Source organism: Lithobates pipiens, unplaced genomic scaffold (assembly GCF_037356315.1).
Source record: "Lithobates pipiens isolate NorthernLeopardFrog02 unplaced genomic scaffold, aLitPip1_a1.2 Scaffold_19, whole genome shotgun sequence".
In the NCBI taxonomy this organism is placed as follows: domain Eukaryota; kingdom Metazoa; phylum Chordata; class Amphibia; order Anura; family Ranidae; genus Lithobates; species Lithobates pipiens.
In genome coordinates, this window is record NW_027507764.1 from 187,737 (window position 1) to 205,544 (window position 17,808).

Consider the following 17,808-nt stretch of genomic DNA (forward strand, 5'->3'; position numbering starts at 1 on the left):
TGGATATGATCTGTGTATGGTTGGTGACACTCGTCTCTCTCTCTCTCCCCTCCCCCCTGACCTGTGTTGGATCTCCCGGTGGACATGGTCTGTGTATGGTTGGTGACACTCGTCTCTCTCCTCCCCTCCCCCCTGACCTGTGTTGGATCTCTCGGTGGACATGGTCTGTGTATGGTTGGTGACACTCGTCTCTCTCCTCCCCTCCCCCCTGACCTGTGTTGGATCTCCCGGTGGACATGGTCTGTGTATGGTTGGTGACACTCGGCGCTCTCCTCCCCTCCCCCCTGACCTGTGTTGGATCTCCCGGTGGACGTGGTCTGTGTATGGTTGGTGACACTCGGCGCTCTCCTCCCCTCCCCCCTGACCTGTGTTGGATCTCCCGGTGGACGTGGTCTGTGTATGGTTGGTGACACTCGTCTCTCTCCTCCCCTCCCCCCTGACCTGTGTTGGATCTCCCGGTGGACATGGTCTGTGTATGGTTGGTGTCTCTCTCCTCCCCTCCCCCCTGACCCGTGTTGGATCTCTCGGTGGACATGGTCTGTGTATGGTTGGTGACACTCGTCTCTCTCCTCCCCTCCCCCCTGACCTGTGTTGGATCTCCCGGTGGACATGGTCTGTGTATGGTTGGTGTCTCTCTCCTCCCCTCCCCCCTGACCCGTGTTGGATCTCTCGGTGGACATGGTCTGTGTATGGTTGGTGACACTCATCTCTCTCCTCCCCTCCCCCCTGACCTGTGTTGGATCTCCCGGTGGACATGGTCTGTGTATGGTTGGTGACACTTGTCTCTCTCCTCCCCTCCCCCCTGACCTGTGTTGGATCTCCCGGTGGACGTGGTCTGTGACACTCTCCTCTCTCTCCTCCTAGGTGTCTCCTGGTCTCCTCTTCTCTGAAGAGTATTGACCTCTCTGGAAATCCCAAAGTGGGAAGGAAAGGATTTGAGTCTCTTTTATACGCCATTCAGGAGAGAAACCAGGAGATGGATGAGCTGCACCTCTCAGGTGAGGGACATTAATGGTCATTGTATGGTGTATGTCTGCCATTGGGTGGGGGGGCGCTAATAAGCACAATCACAGCTCTTGTGTAATGCGGGGGAAGTGCTCTTGTATGTCTCCAAGTGACACAGACAGACGCTGGGATCACGCGGAGTTCTGCAGAATCCTCTCTGGGATGATCTGCTGTTTTTATTGTAAACATGAATAACAAAGGAAGGTGGTGGCTTCAGGATCAGCCAATCAGATACTTGTATTCTTTCAAAAGAACCAATCACACGCACGTATATATTTAAATAGATTTCCAGTGGTGACGTGTGCAGAGCCGGCGGCGAGCGTCCTGCGAGACACAAAGACTCACAATTTGAACATTACTTGCACGGCTCTGAACACGTTCATGTGCGCATTCCCACCGCGACCAATGACAGGAGCCGGACTCTATCCTGGCTCAGTGGGCATCATTTCTGTATGGTTATACTATGGTTCCCATGTATGCAGATCCGTTGGCTTGGACCGTTAATGCGATTGCCATGAGGGGGCCAGTCTCATGGTGAGTTATAAAACGATCGTCCCTTAAAGAATAAACAGATCCGCCGTGTCCACGGGAAGGTTTCCGCAGCCAATGGTCTTCCACCATGGTCTGTATGTGTGAATACCCCCACATGAGCGTATTACAGCAAAATTGACACCGGGGGGCGTCTGACAACCATACATTAAAGAGGAAGTAAACCCTGATGAGTTTACTTCCTCTTTTTTTCCCTGCAAAGGTAAAGCATAATGGACTACTGTGCATCGCATCGCATCGCATCGCATAGTAGCCCATTATGTGTCACTTACCTGACACAGGAGCCAGCGAAGTCACCGCTGTCCCCTGTAGTTCCGCCGCATCCATCTTGCTGGTGGCGTCTCGCAGCTCCGCCGCTGTCATTCGGCGAAGCCGCGATGACGTCACTCCCGCGCATGCGCACGGGAGTCGACAAATGCGGCAGTTCCATTTTTGGAACTACAGCGGTGCCCGTTTTCGTGCAAATATCTCCTAAACCATACAGGTTTAGGAGATATTGCTTGGACCTACAGGTAAGCCTTAATCTAGGCTTACCTGTAGGTCAAAGTGGTTTGTAAGGGTTTACAACCACTTTAATAAAGATTTCCACATCACTGGGAGGTTCTTCTCAGTCCTTCAGTTCAGTGCGCTGCCTCCTATTCTCCAGAAAACCTCCAAACTGTATATTATTGTCCTCTCTGGAGCCACAGAATTCCCCCACGTAGGAGCGTTCCTCCCACGACTGAAGAATCCGCAAATGTGTATCCATCTTTGTTGGATAGTATATTAGAAACATACAGGAGTAGATGGAATGTAATGAGGTTTTATGTTGTTTCCCCTCCCCCCCCCCCCCCCCACAAGTCTGGCTGTATGCACAGAAATGAAATGTTATATACAGAAGGATTGTTCTTTTTTTTTTTTCTCCTGTTATAAAAAGAAAAATAAAGAAATTATAAAAAAGAAGAATCTGGTCATTAACCACTTACCCACCGGGCACTTAAACCGCGCTTCCTGCCCACACCAATTTTCACTGCTTTCACACTTTTGAATGACAATTACTCAGTCATGTGACCCTGTACCCATATGACATGTGTGTCCCTTTATCCATACAAGTAGAGCTTTCTTTTGGTGGTATTTCATCACCGCTTGTTTTTTTGTTTTTTTGCGCTATAAATGAAAACCTACTTTTGTAAAAAAAAAAAAAAAAAATGATTTTTTCTTAGTTTCGGTTATAACATTTTGCAAATTTAGTCATTTTTTTCTTCATAAATTTGGGCAAAAAATGACTACTGCTACATATCTCTGGTAAAATAACCCAAATGAGTGGATATTATTTAGTGTGTGTGTGAAAAGAGTCTACAAGCTGTGGTGACAATCATAAAAATGTGGTCACTCCTGATATACTGACATCTCATTTCCTGGGCCCTGAAATGTCAGGACAGTACAAATCCCCCCAAATGACCCTTTTTTTAGAAAGTAGACAGTCCAAGGTATATAGTAAGAGGCTTGGCGAGTTTTTTTTGAGGTTGTAATTTTTTCCCACAAATCTTTATACACAAAAATGTTATAATGGGTTATTTCTCCCTGCATACTTCCAACTACACCCCAAAATACCATCTACTCCTCCCGAGGACGGCGATATCACATGTGTGAGACTTTGACACAGCGTGGCCACATAGAGGCCCAACATACAGGGAGCACCTTCAGGCGTTGGGGACATACATTTCAAATGTAATTTGACCATGTATTATTTTGTGAGACGTGGATGGGCACTGATAGGCCATGGATGGGCACAGATCAGCGCTGTGGGAACGTCAGATCAGGTGCTGCACCGATTCCCTCCTCTCCTCACACTGTACCAATCCGTGCGAGGAAAGGGGTCTGTTGACAACTGATCCCTCTGTCATTGGAGAGGTGATCATGGTAAAGAGCCGCTGTCATTGGCTCTTTACCCCGTTCCACAACGCGTCTGGAGGACCCGATGTTCACGGACATTCAGGGGTGTGCGCCTCAAATGATGGCCTCCCATATGACCGTGCTGTGGCCGTCATTCGGCTATGGCCCAGTCAGCAACTGGTTAAATACTGCAATTCTAGAAAGTCCAGATCTAAGGAGTGTTTTCCCTGTACAGAGCGAGGTGGAAATATGGACTGCAGCCAAAGAGCAGCTCCCCATCTCTGTGACCATCTTCAGGCCGCCTTATTTCGGGAGGGCTCTGCTAATGATCATCAGCATACATTGTATGACCCTCTGATTGGTGGACAACTAACCTTCACACCGATATGAGTTTTCTGGGCCATTCTTATAGAGCAGGATCTGTGGAGGGTGGTCTGGGATCTTGGACGGCACAGTGGTGTAGTGGGCGGCACAGTGGTGTAGTGGGCGGCACTCTTACCTAGCAGTAAGAAGGGTCGCTGGTTTGTATCCGAACCACGACACTACCTGCCTGGAGTTTGCATGTTCTCCCTGTGCCTGCGTGGGTTTCCTCCGGGTACTCCGGTTTCCTCCCACACTCCAAAGACATGCAGGTAGGTTAATTGGCTTCTGTCCAAAATTGGCCCTAGTATATGAATGGGGACCTTGGATTGTGGGCTCCTTGAGGGTAGGGTCCAATGTGAGTGTGCAATGTACAGGGATAGGGACAATTGTAGGCACTCAAGTTGAATTGGATGGACTTTATTCAACCTTACTAACTATGAAACTATCTGTGGGGGTCGGTCTGGGATCTGTGGGGGTCGGTCTGGGATCTGTGGGGGTCGGTCTGGGATCTGTGGGGGTCGGTCTGGGATCTATGGGAGGCGGTCTCTTGACTATCACGGACTTTACTCTTCTTGCAGGATGCGCCATCCAGGGGCCCCTCAGCAGATCCTTATTGGACGGAGTGTCATCGCTGCTCCATGAACTACGGCTGGGATCTTCGAGCCTCTCCAAGAAGGAGCGGGAGTTGGTGACGCATGCGTGGGGTGGTGAGGCTCTGGTCGTATCCCGTCACAACAAACTCTTCCTCAGGAGGACTCGGGAATGGTGAGTGATCGGCACTGGATGGACAATCTTCCATTATATGGGAGTGTCTGTACAATCAGTTATATTTCCTTCTGGGGTTCCTCATCAGAGGAGAAGTCTCGGGGGACAGAACCCAATAAGATATCGATCGTCATACATAACCAGACCTTAGAGAGAGGTTGAATGTTATCGAATCCAGAAATAAATATCAAAACGGCAAATAAATGTCTTGGAATAAAGGGAAGTTCTTGTCTCTGACTGACAATCATCCTTCACACGGAACTATTCACATCATACGACATTCGTTCTATTACACGGGGGGCCGCCATATGTCATACGACATTCGTTCTATTACACGGGAGCTGCCATATGTCATACGACATTCGTTCTATTACACGGGGGGCCGCCATATGTCATACGACATTCGTTCTATTACACGGGGGGCCGCCATAGTTTATATTGCAGAGAAGAGAATTGTATGCTCAGAGGACTCGAAGGAACGCTTCAGTTGTAGAATTTTCGTCTTCCTGGTTCAGAAATTCCAGATGGAATCCATTGGCACATCTTTCAGTTTCTTCTCTCCATCATGGGGGATTTGCTGACAATCGATGTTGTACCCGGACACACCTAGTTCTGAGGTGTGACTTCCCATTGGTGGTGCTCTCCACATCGGTAATGACTCCCCCCCCCCCCCCCCCGAAATCTTCACTCTCCATGTCAGTAATGACCCCCCCCATCTCATACAGTACATTGTCCGACCTGGTCACAGAAAAGGGAGGATATTTTCTGCTAATGTTCTCTTTCATCTTCTCCCTGCTAACAGACTTTATATCTATTTTCAGAAACCTGAGGCGTCCAATGACGGGACATCTGGGAAACATCTTCACTGCAGATCTGATGGGATGGAGTCTGGGGAGACCACCGATATGACCACCGTTTACCATTTCTGTGTGTTGGGACATACTTCCAGCCCTCAACCAATCACATGCTGCCATTCTTCAAGGGGTGGGATTCTTCTCTATTATTGGAGAGCCTGTGTCACTTCCTGGTATGATTGGCGGTAGGGGGGCTCCGGGTCACTTCCTGGTGTGATTGGCGGTAGGGTGCTCCGGGTCACTTCCTGGTGTGATTGGCAGTAGGGGGCTCCAGGTCACTTCCTGGTATGGTTGGCGGTAGGGGGGCTCCGGGTCACTTCCTGGTATGGTTGGCGGTAGGGGGGCTCCGGGTCACTTCCTGGTGTGATTGGCGGTAGGGGGCTCCGGGTCACTTCCTGGTGTGATTGGCGGTAGGGGGCTCCGGGTCACTTCCTGGTGTGATTGGTGATAGGGGGGCTCCGGATCACTTCCTGGTGTGATTGGCGGTAGGGGGCTCCGGGTCACTTCCTGGTGTGATTGGCGGTAGGGTGCTCCGGGTCACTTCCTGGTGTGATTGGCAGTAGGGGGCTCCAGGTCACTTCCTGGTATGGTTGGCGGTAGGGGGGCTCCGGGTCACTTCCTGGTATGGTTGGCGGTAGGGGGGCTCCGGGTCACTTCCTGGTGTGATTGGCGGTAGGGGGGCTCCGGGTCACTTCCTGGTGTGATTGGCGGTAGGGTGCTCCGGGTCACTTCCTGGTGTGATTGGCGGTAGGGTGCTCCGGGTCACTTCCTGGTGTGATTGGTGATAGGGGGGCTCCGGGTCACTTCCTGGTGTGATTGGCGGTAGGGTGCTCCGGGTCACTTCCTGGTGTGATTGGCGGTAGGGTGCTCCGGGTCACTTCCTGGTGTGATTGGTGATAGGGGGGCTCCGGGTCACTTCCTGGTGTGATTGGCGGTAGGGTGCTCCGGGTCACTTCCTGGTGTGATTGGCGGTAGGGTGCTCCGGGTCACTTCCTGGTGTGATTGGTGATAGGGGGGCTCCGGATCACTTCCTGGTGTGATTGGCAGTAGGGGGCTCCTGGTCACTTCCTGGTGTGATTGGTGATAGGGGGGCTCCGGATCACTTCCTGATTTGGTGGTAGGGTGCTCCGGGTCACTTCCTAGTGTGATTGGCAGTAGGGGGCTCCGGGTCACTTCTGTGTGTGATTGGCAGTAGAGTGCCCCAGGGCACTTCCTGGTGTGATTGGTAGTTTATTCTCCTCTATTGATAAGATATTCTGTTCCACCACTAGGGGGTCCCCATCTGATAAATTCCCAATCCTGATGAGATCTGTAGTCCTCCAATATTCTGCTGAGACTCTGTGCCTAGATGGATGTGTGGGACAATACACTGGGGAGAGCCAAGGTCGGGGGTGAGGAGAAGTTTGGCTGGGCTGTGCCAAGATCGGGGGTGAGGAGAAGGTTGGGTGGGCTGTGCCAAGGTCGGGGGTGAGGAGAAGGTTGGGTGGGCTGTGCCAAGGTCGGGGGTGAGGAGAAGGTTGGGTGGGCTGTGCCAAGGTCGGGGGTGAGGAGAAGGTTGGGTGGGCTGTGCCAAGATCGGGGGTGAGGAGAAGGTTGGGTGGGCCGAGGCTCTGACTGTGGTGACTCTTATATTGGAGATCTCAGGAAGGACAGGTCTTCGTTAATCTGCAATGTCCTTTATTCCGATTGGATGTAGAGAGGAGGTGATCTATATAGAATGGGGGAGTCGTCCTACTGGTCATAGTACCGGACTCTGTGTCTCCCATAATGCACCAGGAGGATGACGACCGCTCACCACTTCCTGCTACGTGCGCTTAGCACAGCGGCATTGTAGCATTTTATTTCTGTATACTGGTGTATATTTGTGTATACTGGGGAGTACTGGGATGTAGATTTGTGTATACTGGGGAGTACTGGTGTATATAATTATTTTATCAGCCAGTTTTATTTTGTATAGAGCTGGAGGAGGGGTGTGTCATTATGTAAGCCATGATTGCTGGGCTCTGATTGGCTGCCCTGCTCCAGTACTGGCCTTCCATTGGATGTATTGACCCGATGGTTTCCCTGATTTGATTACTATAAATGATTAATAAATAATGACTTTATATTTTTACACGTTTCTACGTTTTTATTCTTCTGGTTGGTTGGGGGAACAATAGATCGCCATTGGCCGGGGGTGGTAGAAGGGTGGAGCTTGAACAGGCAACGTTGTGTGATGTCATAGACGAAGCTCTGAAGACGTTCGGCGATCGCTGGGAACACGGAGCCGTGTCTGACATTTCATTTCGGAGATATTAAACCTTCCATTCTAGATGGTCGTTTGAATGATTAAGTCAGAAGTATTGATCTTTTAATCGATCGATGTATGATGGTGCTTCAAATATGAAAATAAACTATTAAATATAATTTTGCTGACTAATTAATTATTCCTGAAATTCTTTGCTCTATGCAGAGAATAACAGTCTGTGAAAGTCTGGACTGCGATTCTAGAAAATAATAAGATTTCTTCTGCAACTAAGTCACTAACACATAACAGTCAGATCGATAGTCCGACCCACACACCGAACGCTATCTTCACAACGAATCCCTCAATGTATATGGCTAAAACCTATATACAGTATATACTGGATAACTAGACGAGTTCATGAATTCAGTGACCACCCGCAGATGCCATAACCAGATAGCCCAAAATCTGGCAGACCAATAAATCATTCGTTATTCTCTGCAGTTGGATTAAGGGGCGGAGTCTGTGAGTTGTTCCAATACGGGAAAGATGTCATTCTCGAATCCCGGGGGTTATGATGTCAGCGAAATATCAAATCAAACCAGAAAAATGTATCGCAATTGTAATTTTAACTGAAACAAGAAAAAAAATCATCTGGATAACACGCCGTTACCCTCAGGAGCAAGATGGTGGTCGATCGCTTTGGATGAATAGATATGGCTGCTGACCAAACCCTCAAAATGGTGGCTGATGGGAGCAGATCGATGGAGGTGAAGATGAGGCCGGAGGCGCCTCAAGGTGGATGAATATCAAGATGGCAGGAGCTTTAGATGCTGGCGATCGAAGATGGAGTCCCTCTAAGGTGGATGCATAAGAATAAAGATGGGCGGGACCTCCAGAGGCTGATCAGTCATGATAAAGCCAATCTTTCAAGATGGAGTCCTCCCGTCTCTCTCTGATCTTCCATTTTTATTCCCCCAAAAACTGCCTTAAATAGGGACCACCCCCAGAGGGCGTGGTTTGTAATATTTACCAACCTCTGGTTGGAGGAAGATATTACCGATTTACTATACATTTGTGCAGACAATCGTTTAACTTCACCACCAGATGGCACTCTGAGACTAGAAATCCCTACAGTAACCTCTTCACTCCGGCCACACGCATATATTTATATAATTCCCGCACCGAGAGAGTCTCCCTGTGCGCTCCCAGCATGGAAGCCGGCGGCGGGTACCGCCAACCTCTAGATGCACACTAGCGATTGGGAGCTTTCTGATAATGTGACAGCCAATCACAGCGGTCACATGACCTGAATGTCCACCTCCTTAGAGTGCCGGTCGGCGGGAAGGTGTTAAGTCTTCTGATAACGAGTGAATCCTTTTTATTGAATAAACCAAATTCATCCTTCAAATAATTCGGATGTGTTCATGTATATGTCATATAATAGTGTATATAATTCTACCCCTCCGAGGGGTTTGTGAAGTTTATCATTTTAATTCTTTTGGTATTATATCCAAAACCTGAAATCTCGGCTACAGAGTTGTCATTTTAGCCAGCGATCCACATAAAAAATATTAATTATATTCGAAAAACATTCCCATCATTCCTCATTACGATGATTACAGGGAAATACAGACTTAGTAATTATTTTGTAATCGGAATTGACTGTCTTTGGATATCTTTCCGCCTTGTAGATATTACACTAGCAATGTTCCCTTTTATAGTCTTTTCGAAAAAAGGGAGCCCGAAATTCATGCCTCCTGAAAACATCCTGTGACGAAACATACAGGGCGGGGATGCAGGAAACTATCTGTGCTGAATGGGAGCCTGAGACCTGGGAATGGTGAGACACAGAGGACTGTCTGTTCTCACACTGAGAGATAATGGAGCCAGCTGGATATACAAAAGCGATTCAACCAGGGTGCAAGGGGAATGCACTTTATAACGGAAGCGCATATACGCTGTTAACCCGAAAATAAGACCTATAGTGATTGTCGGTGATGACTGCAATATAAGCCCTACCCCCCCCCAAATAAGCCCTACCCTGGAAATAAGACCTACAACTTTAACTTGGGCTTATTTAAGGGTAGGGCTTATATTGCAGCCATCACCGACAATTACGCTAGGTCTTATTTTTGGGGAAACCGGGTATTGATGGTTTTTTAGCTTCTATTTAAATAAAACGTTTTTAGTAATTATCGCCATAAAATGGAAGAAAACAAAAGGCAGATGATCTAAGGCAACTGTGGACTTTCATGGTACGGTAAGGACTTACATTTACACAATTTTGTATAAAAAAAATATATAAATTTATTTAGAAAAGATACACGGGATTTAAAAGGTCCTCGAGAGAGAAAATATACACAATACATATGGACATTTCTTGATCATACATCACGGGCCACAGAACCTTCATTACATAGTGAGTTAGACAGGCACCTTCGGTGATTGGACGCTGGCTAACCCCTATATAACCCCTCCCATATGGGGAGCGCCTCAGTTTTTTCGCCAGTGTTAATGTCGGTTGGTCATGTAAAACATGTGCTGTGAAGAAAGCTCTGTGCAGGTCACTGCGGGGGTCTAAGGGCTATACTAACCGGATCCATATCTCGGGCCGATATTTTGACTCCCAAGATGATATGGTACCCGGGCCTCGTCATCAGAAACAAGGTTTTGCCTGTAAATTTAAAGATAAGTGACCTGCTGCAGTACCAAGTAGCAATGGCATGCTTCCATCCCGGGTACATTATGTAAAAAGAAAAGGGGAACAAGTGGGACTTTAAACGAAGCATGTCAATTGAAAATAACAATGTATGAACACATGTGAATAAAATGATTTAGATTTAATTTATAATCAATAGCCACTAGGGGTTGTCCAAGATCGGAATGCATACAATAGTAGTACAGTAATATAAATATGGATATACACTCAATGTATTTTCATAATAGTAATCAGAGAATCTAGAAGTATAGTGTCCTGCTTTTGGGTTTATTTTTTTTTTATTTTATTTTTTTTATTTTTTTTTTTATTTTTATTTTTTGACCCATCACACTTTTCTTTTTTTCTTTTCTCTTTTCTCTTTCGCAGATTTGGGTAACACACATATACATTTAGTACCTAGTGGACCTGTGTTGAGGATGTCTGTTTCGGTTCCCCCTGGCCTGCCCCCTGACGTTGTTGGGGGATGGTCTGAACCCTGCCTCAACCCCGGATGAGACGGTTTTATCCCAGCTCTAACAGTTCCCATTGCTGGAAGTTCTGCCCAATCTTTGGGCTATTTTGTAAGTCACTTTATCAATCAAGTGGACCAATTTGATACTTTCTCTATTTAACTGAGGTTCCGCCTATATTAACATTTGTCATATTTATTTGCTTTTTTAGTAAAAACATGCATCCCACCCCTGATGACTGGCAAGAAGCCAAGAAACGCGTCGGGTTCTCAAACTAAGGATGCCTATCTAAGCTTATTTTAATCCTTGATAATATCAACTTTTGTCTTATTGAGTTTGCACTCGTTCATGTGATTTTATGATTTTTGATTTATGCATTTCTGTTATGAACTGCATCCATGTATGTCCATTGATTTGTCTATACTTCTAGATTCTCTGATTACTATTATAAAAATACATTGAGTGTATATCCATATTTATATTACTGTACTACTATTGTATGCATTCCGATCTTGGACAACCCCTAGTGGCTATTGATTATAAATTAAATCTAAATCATTTTATTCACATGTGTTCATACATTGTTATTTTCAATTGACATGCTTCGTTTAAAGTCCCACTTGTTCCCCTTTTCTTTTTACATTTTGCCTGTAAATGTTTACTAATGAAGACTGGGCTCTGGGAAAACCAGGCTTGGTGTACTATTAAAACAGTGGCATGAAAGTTCTGGCAGAGTCCTTTACAGGTCCAGGTAAGAGGTTCCTCTGAGTAGGAACCCAAAAAATCCTGAAGGTTGGTACAACGCTACCCGCCGTGATGGGTGAAGATGGGAAACTGTCTGTTCTCAGCAGTTCCTGCGGCGGGGACACGTAAGAGAAGATAATCCTATATATGTATATATTGTGGATTTCTTCCTAAAAGTAGTTGTATGTCTTACCTGGTTTCCACCATTAGATGGAGTAAAGAGCAACCTGGTGTATACTTACTTGCCTTTCCAGGATACACGCTCAGTGAAGCCGGTCTCCGGATCGCTCACCTCCTCTGCTGCAGGCTCTGCCACAAATCTTTGGAAATAAAGGTCCCACGTAGTCTGGAGGTCCTGCGGGGCTCCAAATGTGGTCCATTCCTCCTCCTCGTTCGTGGCCCCCGCCAGCCTGTTCGTGCGCAGGGGGTGCGCTTTGCATCAAAATGGGGGGTGTGGTTGCGGGGGCCGGGCACGGCGCTCCACTGCGCAGGCGGCAAATCTAAAGAGTCCAGAGCTCTGTAAAGTGGATGGACACAGAGCTGTGGGCGGTAAGCATCCTAAGGGGTCGGATCCAGGCAATCCTAAGACACCTACTCAGCATCAGGTTGTGCAGTATTAAGCATATATACTAGTGCCTCTGCTTTGTGGCTTTGGACTATGTCGTATCTCGTAAAAGGGTCTCAGGGGGAGGTAACAAAGGCACTAAAAGATCACCGCCTATGTCTGGGGGTCCTAAAGATGCCTATAGATTACCATTCCCCCCGCAACACTGGAGCCAGCCTCACAGGCCCCTGTCAGGTTTTCAGCCTCTCCTAATGTTTCATCCCCAGCGTATGTCACAGAAGACTCCCTTAAGGCTACATTGGAGGGTTTTGAAGGAGGAATTATGAATTTTAGCTTCCTTAAAAGATAGCAGGAAAAGGGGTAGATCCCCTCCCTCTGCTGCAATTCCTCTTTCAGACGATTCCTCTGACAATGAGGAAAGATCCTCATCAAGGGATAGGGATCAAGAGCAGTCGGATGAATCAGAGGAAGAAGAAAGAGTCTCCTCTCAGGGCACTCAAAAAGCAGTCAGGAAAATCCCACAGATTGCCTTTTCCTTTGCAATTCATCCCTCAATGGATATATTGCTGTATGAGGATTGGGGACATCCCGATAAACCGTTTTCTCCTCCTACAACCTACAGTCGCAACTGTGGGGTTGTGTCAGTTCCTCAAAGAACAAGTCAAGCAAATGCTTAGCCTCCTTCCCAGTGAGGAAGTGGAGAACTATGCAGACCTTCCTCAGGTTCTGTGCTTTATGATTGATACGATTTTAGATTCTGTCCAACAGGCATCTCGTTTATCTCTCCTGTTGGTACATATGCGAAAGTCCCTTGGGCTCAAAAATTGGGCAGCTGAGCTTTCATGCAAAAAAATATTTGACTGGATTCCCGTTTAAGGGGGAATGCTTATTCGGGGATGACTTGGATAAATTCATCCAAAAAATTGCTGGTGGTAAATCTACTTTTCTACCAATCAAAAAGAATAAACGTCCATCATTGAGGCGTTCTCTTTCTCCATCCCCTAGAGCAGGGGTCTCAAACTGGCGGCCCTCCAGCTGTTGTGAAACTACAAGTCCCATGAGGCATTGCAAGGCTGACAGTTAAAAGCAGGACTCCCACAGGCAGAGGCATGATGGGACTTGTAGTTTTGCAACAGCTGGAGGGCCGCCAGTTTGAGACCCCTGCCCTAGAGCATCAAGCTCTAAGCAGTGGCGACGGCCTTCCCAGTCTACCTCTAGAGGAAAGGCCCAAAGTCACGCCCCCAAGGGCAGAAAAAGACTTGGGGGCGAAAGCCCACCAAGCAGAGCCCCAAAACTTCCTTGAGAAGGGGTGCCCCCACTCGGCCGAGGGGGGGGAGGCTGCTGCAGTTTGCAGAAGCCTGGCGGGAAGTATCTCTGAGAGTTAAGAGAGATAGTAGCTAGAGTTCCAGGAGATTCCACCATCTCGCTTCCTAAGGTCAAGGGTCTCCAAAGATCCAGTAAAGCGAAGACCGCTACTTCTGGCCTTAGATCACTTGCTATCCCGGGGGGGGGATAGTGGAAATGGATCCAAAAGAACAGGGTTTTACTCAAATCTCTTCACCGTTCCAAAAGCAAATGGGGATGTCAGACCCACCCTAGATCTAAAAGATCTGAATCAATTTCTACACATTCGCTCCTTCCAAATGCAGTCAATACGTTCTGTGGTCTCCACCCTTCAAGGGGGAGTGTTTATGGCATCAATAGATTTCAAGGATGCATATCTTCATGTGCCAATATTTCCCGCTCACCAAAAATACCTAAGGTTCACGGTAGATCAGCGCCATTTTCATTTTGTGGTCCTTCCTTTCGGTCTCGCTACAGCTCCTCGAGTTGTTACGAAGATTCTAGACCCTCTCTTAGCAAATCTAAGAGCTCAGGGCATAACTGTGATAGCTTATCTAGACGATTTGCTACTCATAGAGCAGACAGTAGCGCACCTGAACCACAGTGTTCTCAAGACAGTAAAACACCTGGAAAGCCTAGGTTGGATTATAAACCTAGAAAAGTCTTCCTTGCAACCTTCAACAAGGTTGTAAATCTGGGCATGATCATAGACCGCTCAAGGCAAGGTGTTTCTACCAGAGCCAAAAGCCAAGGCCATAACGGTTCTGGTCCACCTAGTGTTAAGCAGAAGGAGTTCCTCCATTCGGCTATGTATGAGACTGTTAGGAAAAATGGTCGCCTCCTTGCCCAGTTTCACTCAAGGCCTTTACAGAGAAGCATCCTCACGGCTTGGAACAAGAAGCCCCATGCCTTGGATCTTCCGATGTGCTTATCCCCAGGGATATGCAAAGGTCTCAATTGGTGGTTACAAACCAAGATTCTTCTGCAAGGCCTTTCTTCCTCTTCAATGGAAAATACTAACCATGGATGCCAGCCTGACATGCTGGGGAGCAGTGCTGGAAGAAGTATGCACGCAGGGAAGATGGTCCACGACCGAAAAAGGCTCTTGCCCATAAATATTCTGGAAATTCTAAATTCTATCAATTTACTCGGCCCTCATGGACTGGTCTTACAGATTACAAGGTCACTCTATTCAGATACAGTCCGACAATGCCATGGCTGTGGCTTACATCAATCACCAATGTGGCACCAGAAGTCTGGATGCACAAAGAGAGGTGAATCGCATACTTGCTTGGGCAGAAAGGAATGTTCCTTGCCTTTCTGCGGTCTTCATCCCAGGAGTAGAAAATTGGCAAGTGGTTTTTCTAAGCCGCCAGCAACTATGCCTAGGAGAATGGGCTCTACACCCCGACATAGTTCAGACCATATGTCACAAATGGGGTACTCCGGATGTAGATCTGTTTGCATCCAGCTTTGACAAGAAGCTGGACAATTTTGTGTCAAGAACAAAGGACGTACTTGCTCAGGGGTCAGATTCTCTGACAATTCCATGGATCGGTACACTCTAATTTATGCCTTCCTGCCGAATCCACTTCTGCCGCGGTTCCTGGGAAGAGTCAAAAGGGAAGCAAAGTCGTTGATTTTAGTAGCCCCAGCTTGGCCCAGATGACCTTGGTATGCAGAGATCGTGAAGATGGCAGTAGGCAGGCCTTGGAGCCTTGCTCTCCAGCCAGATCTACTCTCACAGGGTCCAATCTACCATCCTGCTTTACACAGTCTGAATTTGACAGTTTGGTTTCCGAGACCCGCATTCTGAAAGACCGCGGACTCTCAGAGTCAGTCCTTTCTACTCTGGTCAATGCCAGAAAGCCGCCTCCAGGCTTATATATTACAAAATCTGGAAGGCATGTTTCTGGTGTGAACCAAGGGGATGGTATCCTAGAAAGTATGTAATTAGCAGGACCCCGGCCTTTCTTCAGTCAGGCCTAGAGCTGAAATTGGCCGTAAGCACTATTAAAGTCCAATTTTCAGCTTTGTCAGTATTTTTTCAGAAGCTACTTGCATCACATTCACTTGTCCGGGCTTTTATTCAGGGGGCACTGCAATTAAATCCGCCAGTCAAACCTCCAGTGTGCCCCTGGGATTTGAATTTAGTTCTGTCTGCATTACAGGGACAACCCTTCGAACCATTGCACCAGGCTTCTTTAGTGCTTTTGACTAAGAAATTAGTCTTCTTGATAGCCATATCCTCGGCCAGGAGAGTTTCAGAGCTAGCAGCTCTTTCAAGCAAGGAACCATATTTGATTATTCACAAGGACCCAGCAGTGATGCGTCCTAACAGGTCCTTCCTACCCAAGGTGGTTTCAGGATTCCATTTGAATCAAGATGTGATCCTACCATCATTTTTTCCAGATCTACAGTCCACAGAAGACGAAGCATTGCACACTCTTGATGTGGTAAGAGCAATCAGATCGTATCTATCTGCAGGCAACCGCTCAGATATGGAAAACTGATTGTTTATTCATCGTGCCAGAAGGCCCTAAAAAACAGTATTTTTAAAACGGCTTACCTGTAAAATCCTTTTCTTTGATGTACATCAGGGGACACAGAGCCATAGTACTTACTATATGGGTTATATGGGCCACCGATAGGTGATGGACACTTGCACACCATAAGGCAAGAAGTGCACTCCCTATATAACCCCTCACACTTCTGGGAGTCCTCAGTTTTATAGCCAAGCAATACACATGTATACCAAGAAGGGAGGGACCTCTGTGTCCCCTGATGTACATCAAAGAAAAAGATTTTACAGGTAATCTGTTTTAAAAATCCTTATTTTATTACATCAGGGGACACAGAGCCATAGTAGTTACTATGTGGGATGTCCCATAGCAATGGCAACTGAAGGGAGGGAAACGCAACAAAAAACAGGAGGCCAGAGGACTCATACTGCAGTACACTGCGCCCGAAGGCAATATCCTCATGTCCTTTAACATCGATTTGATAAAATCAGATAAACGTCTGAACCGAAGACCAAGTCGCGGCCTTACAGATCTGAGCCATAGAGGCCTGATGATGCACCACCCAAGAGGCACTAATCGCCCTGGATGAGTGTGCTCTAACATGAGAAGGAAGAATTTTCTTCTTTAAGCTGAAGCTTGAACAATCACTTGACAAATCCATTTGGAAAAAATAGTGGATTTTGACACTGCCTGACCACATTTTGGACCCTCTGGCAGTACAAACAAAACGTGTTTTGCGAACCTGAGCGGTCGCCTTTAAGTAGACTCTGATTGCTCTTACTACATCAAGGGAATGTAGTGCCTTCTCTTCCCTAGATTGAGGCTCTGGGAAGAAAGAAGGAAGAATAATATCTTGGTTTAAATGAAAATCTGTTACCATTTTTGGTTGAATTCAGGATGAGGACATAAAACCGGGCAGCACAGTGGTGTAGTGGTTAGCACTTTCACCGAGCAGCAATAGGGTTGTTGGTTCGAATCCCGACCATGACACCATCTGCCTGGAGTTTGCATGTTCTCCTTGTGCCTGCGTGGGTTTCCTCCGGGTACTCCGGTTTCCTCCCACACTGCAAAGACATGCTGGTAGGTTAATTAGACCTTGTCTAAAAAATTGGCCTTATTATGTGTATGTCAATGTTGTATGTGTTTGTAAGCATGTCGGGACCTTACAGGGTAAAGTACCATGCAACTCTGGTGGTAAGAAAGCACCCTGAGGCGATTCAGTTCGCATAGGTAGCGCTATACAAGTCACTCACTCAAAACCACCTCATCCTTATGCATGATCAAATATGACTCTTTAAAAGACAGAGCCGCTAGTTTCGATACTCTTCTAGCAGAAGCAATGGCAACCAGAAAGATTATCTTTCTTATCAAAAAGGACCAAGGGAATTTCTCATAAAGGCTCAAACGGCTGATTTAGCAAAGCCGATAAGACCAAATTGAAATCCCAAGTATTAGAGGTGCCTTGATAGGGGGATTAATCCGTGATACCCCCTGAATAATCTATGCACCCAGATGGGCAAGCAAGAGGCCATTGAAAGGAAACACTGACAAGGCCTGGATCTGGCCCTTGATGGAAGTCAAGGCCAACTTCATTTCAGATCCCATTTGCAGGAAATTGGGGATCCTGCCTATGATATACTTCCTGGGATGCCAACCCCTGGATCCACGCCAAGAAACATGTGCTCCAGACTCTATAGTAAATTATTCTGGAAGCCGGCTTCCTGGCATTAATCAAAGTAGACACTGCCGAAGGAGATAACCCCCGATCCTTTATAAAAGTGGGATTCAACAGTCAGACCTGTTAAATTTTTCATCCATAAAGTAGGA

The 17,808-nt window shown here is 47.0% G+C and overlaps 1 protein-coding gene and 1 long non-coding RNA gene across 2 annotated transcripts in view; both read left to right on the top strand.

Annotated features, from left to right (window-relative positions):
• TONSL (tonsoku like, DNA repair protein) overlaps positions 1-6,913 on the top strand; it is a 63,791-nt gene extending 56,878 nt beyond the window's left edge. The window contains exons 25-27 of the mRNA XM_077490460.1: positions 865-998; positions 4,371-4,557; positions 5,379-6,913. Coding sequence (XP_077346586.1) covers positions 865-998; positions 4,371-4,557; position 5,379 — 322 coding nt within the window. The 3' untranslated portion in view covers positions 5,380-6,913. The remainder of the gene's footprint in view (positions 1-864; positions 999-4,370; positions 4,558-5,378) is intronic.
• Positions 6,914-10,739: 3,826 nt separating this feature from the next.
• LOC143998147 (uncharacterized) lies at positions 10,740-11,369 on the top strand. The gene is made up of 2 exons (XR_013277762.1): positions 10,740-10,917; positions 11,018-11,369. It is a non-coding gene; the product is annotated as an uncharacterized LOC143998147 (long non-coding RNA).
• The last annotated feature ends 6,439 nt before the right edge of the window (positions 11,370-17,808 follow it).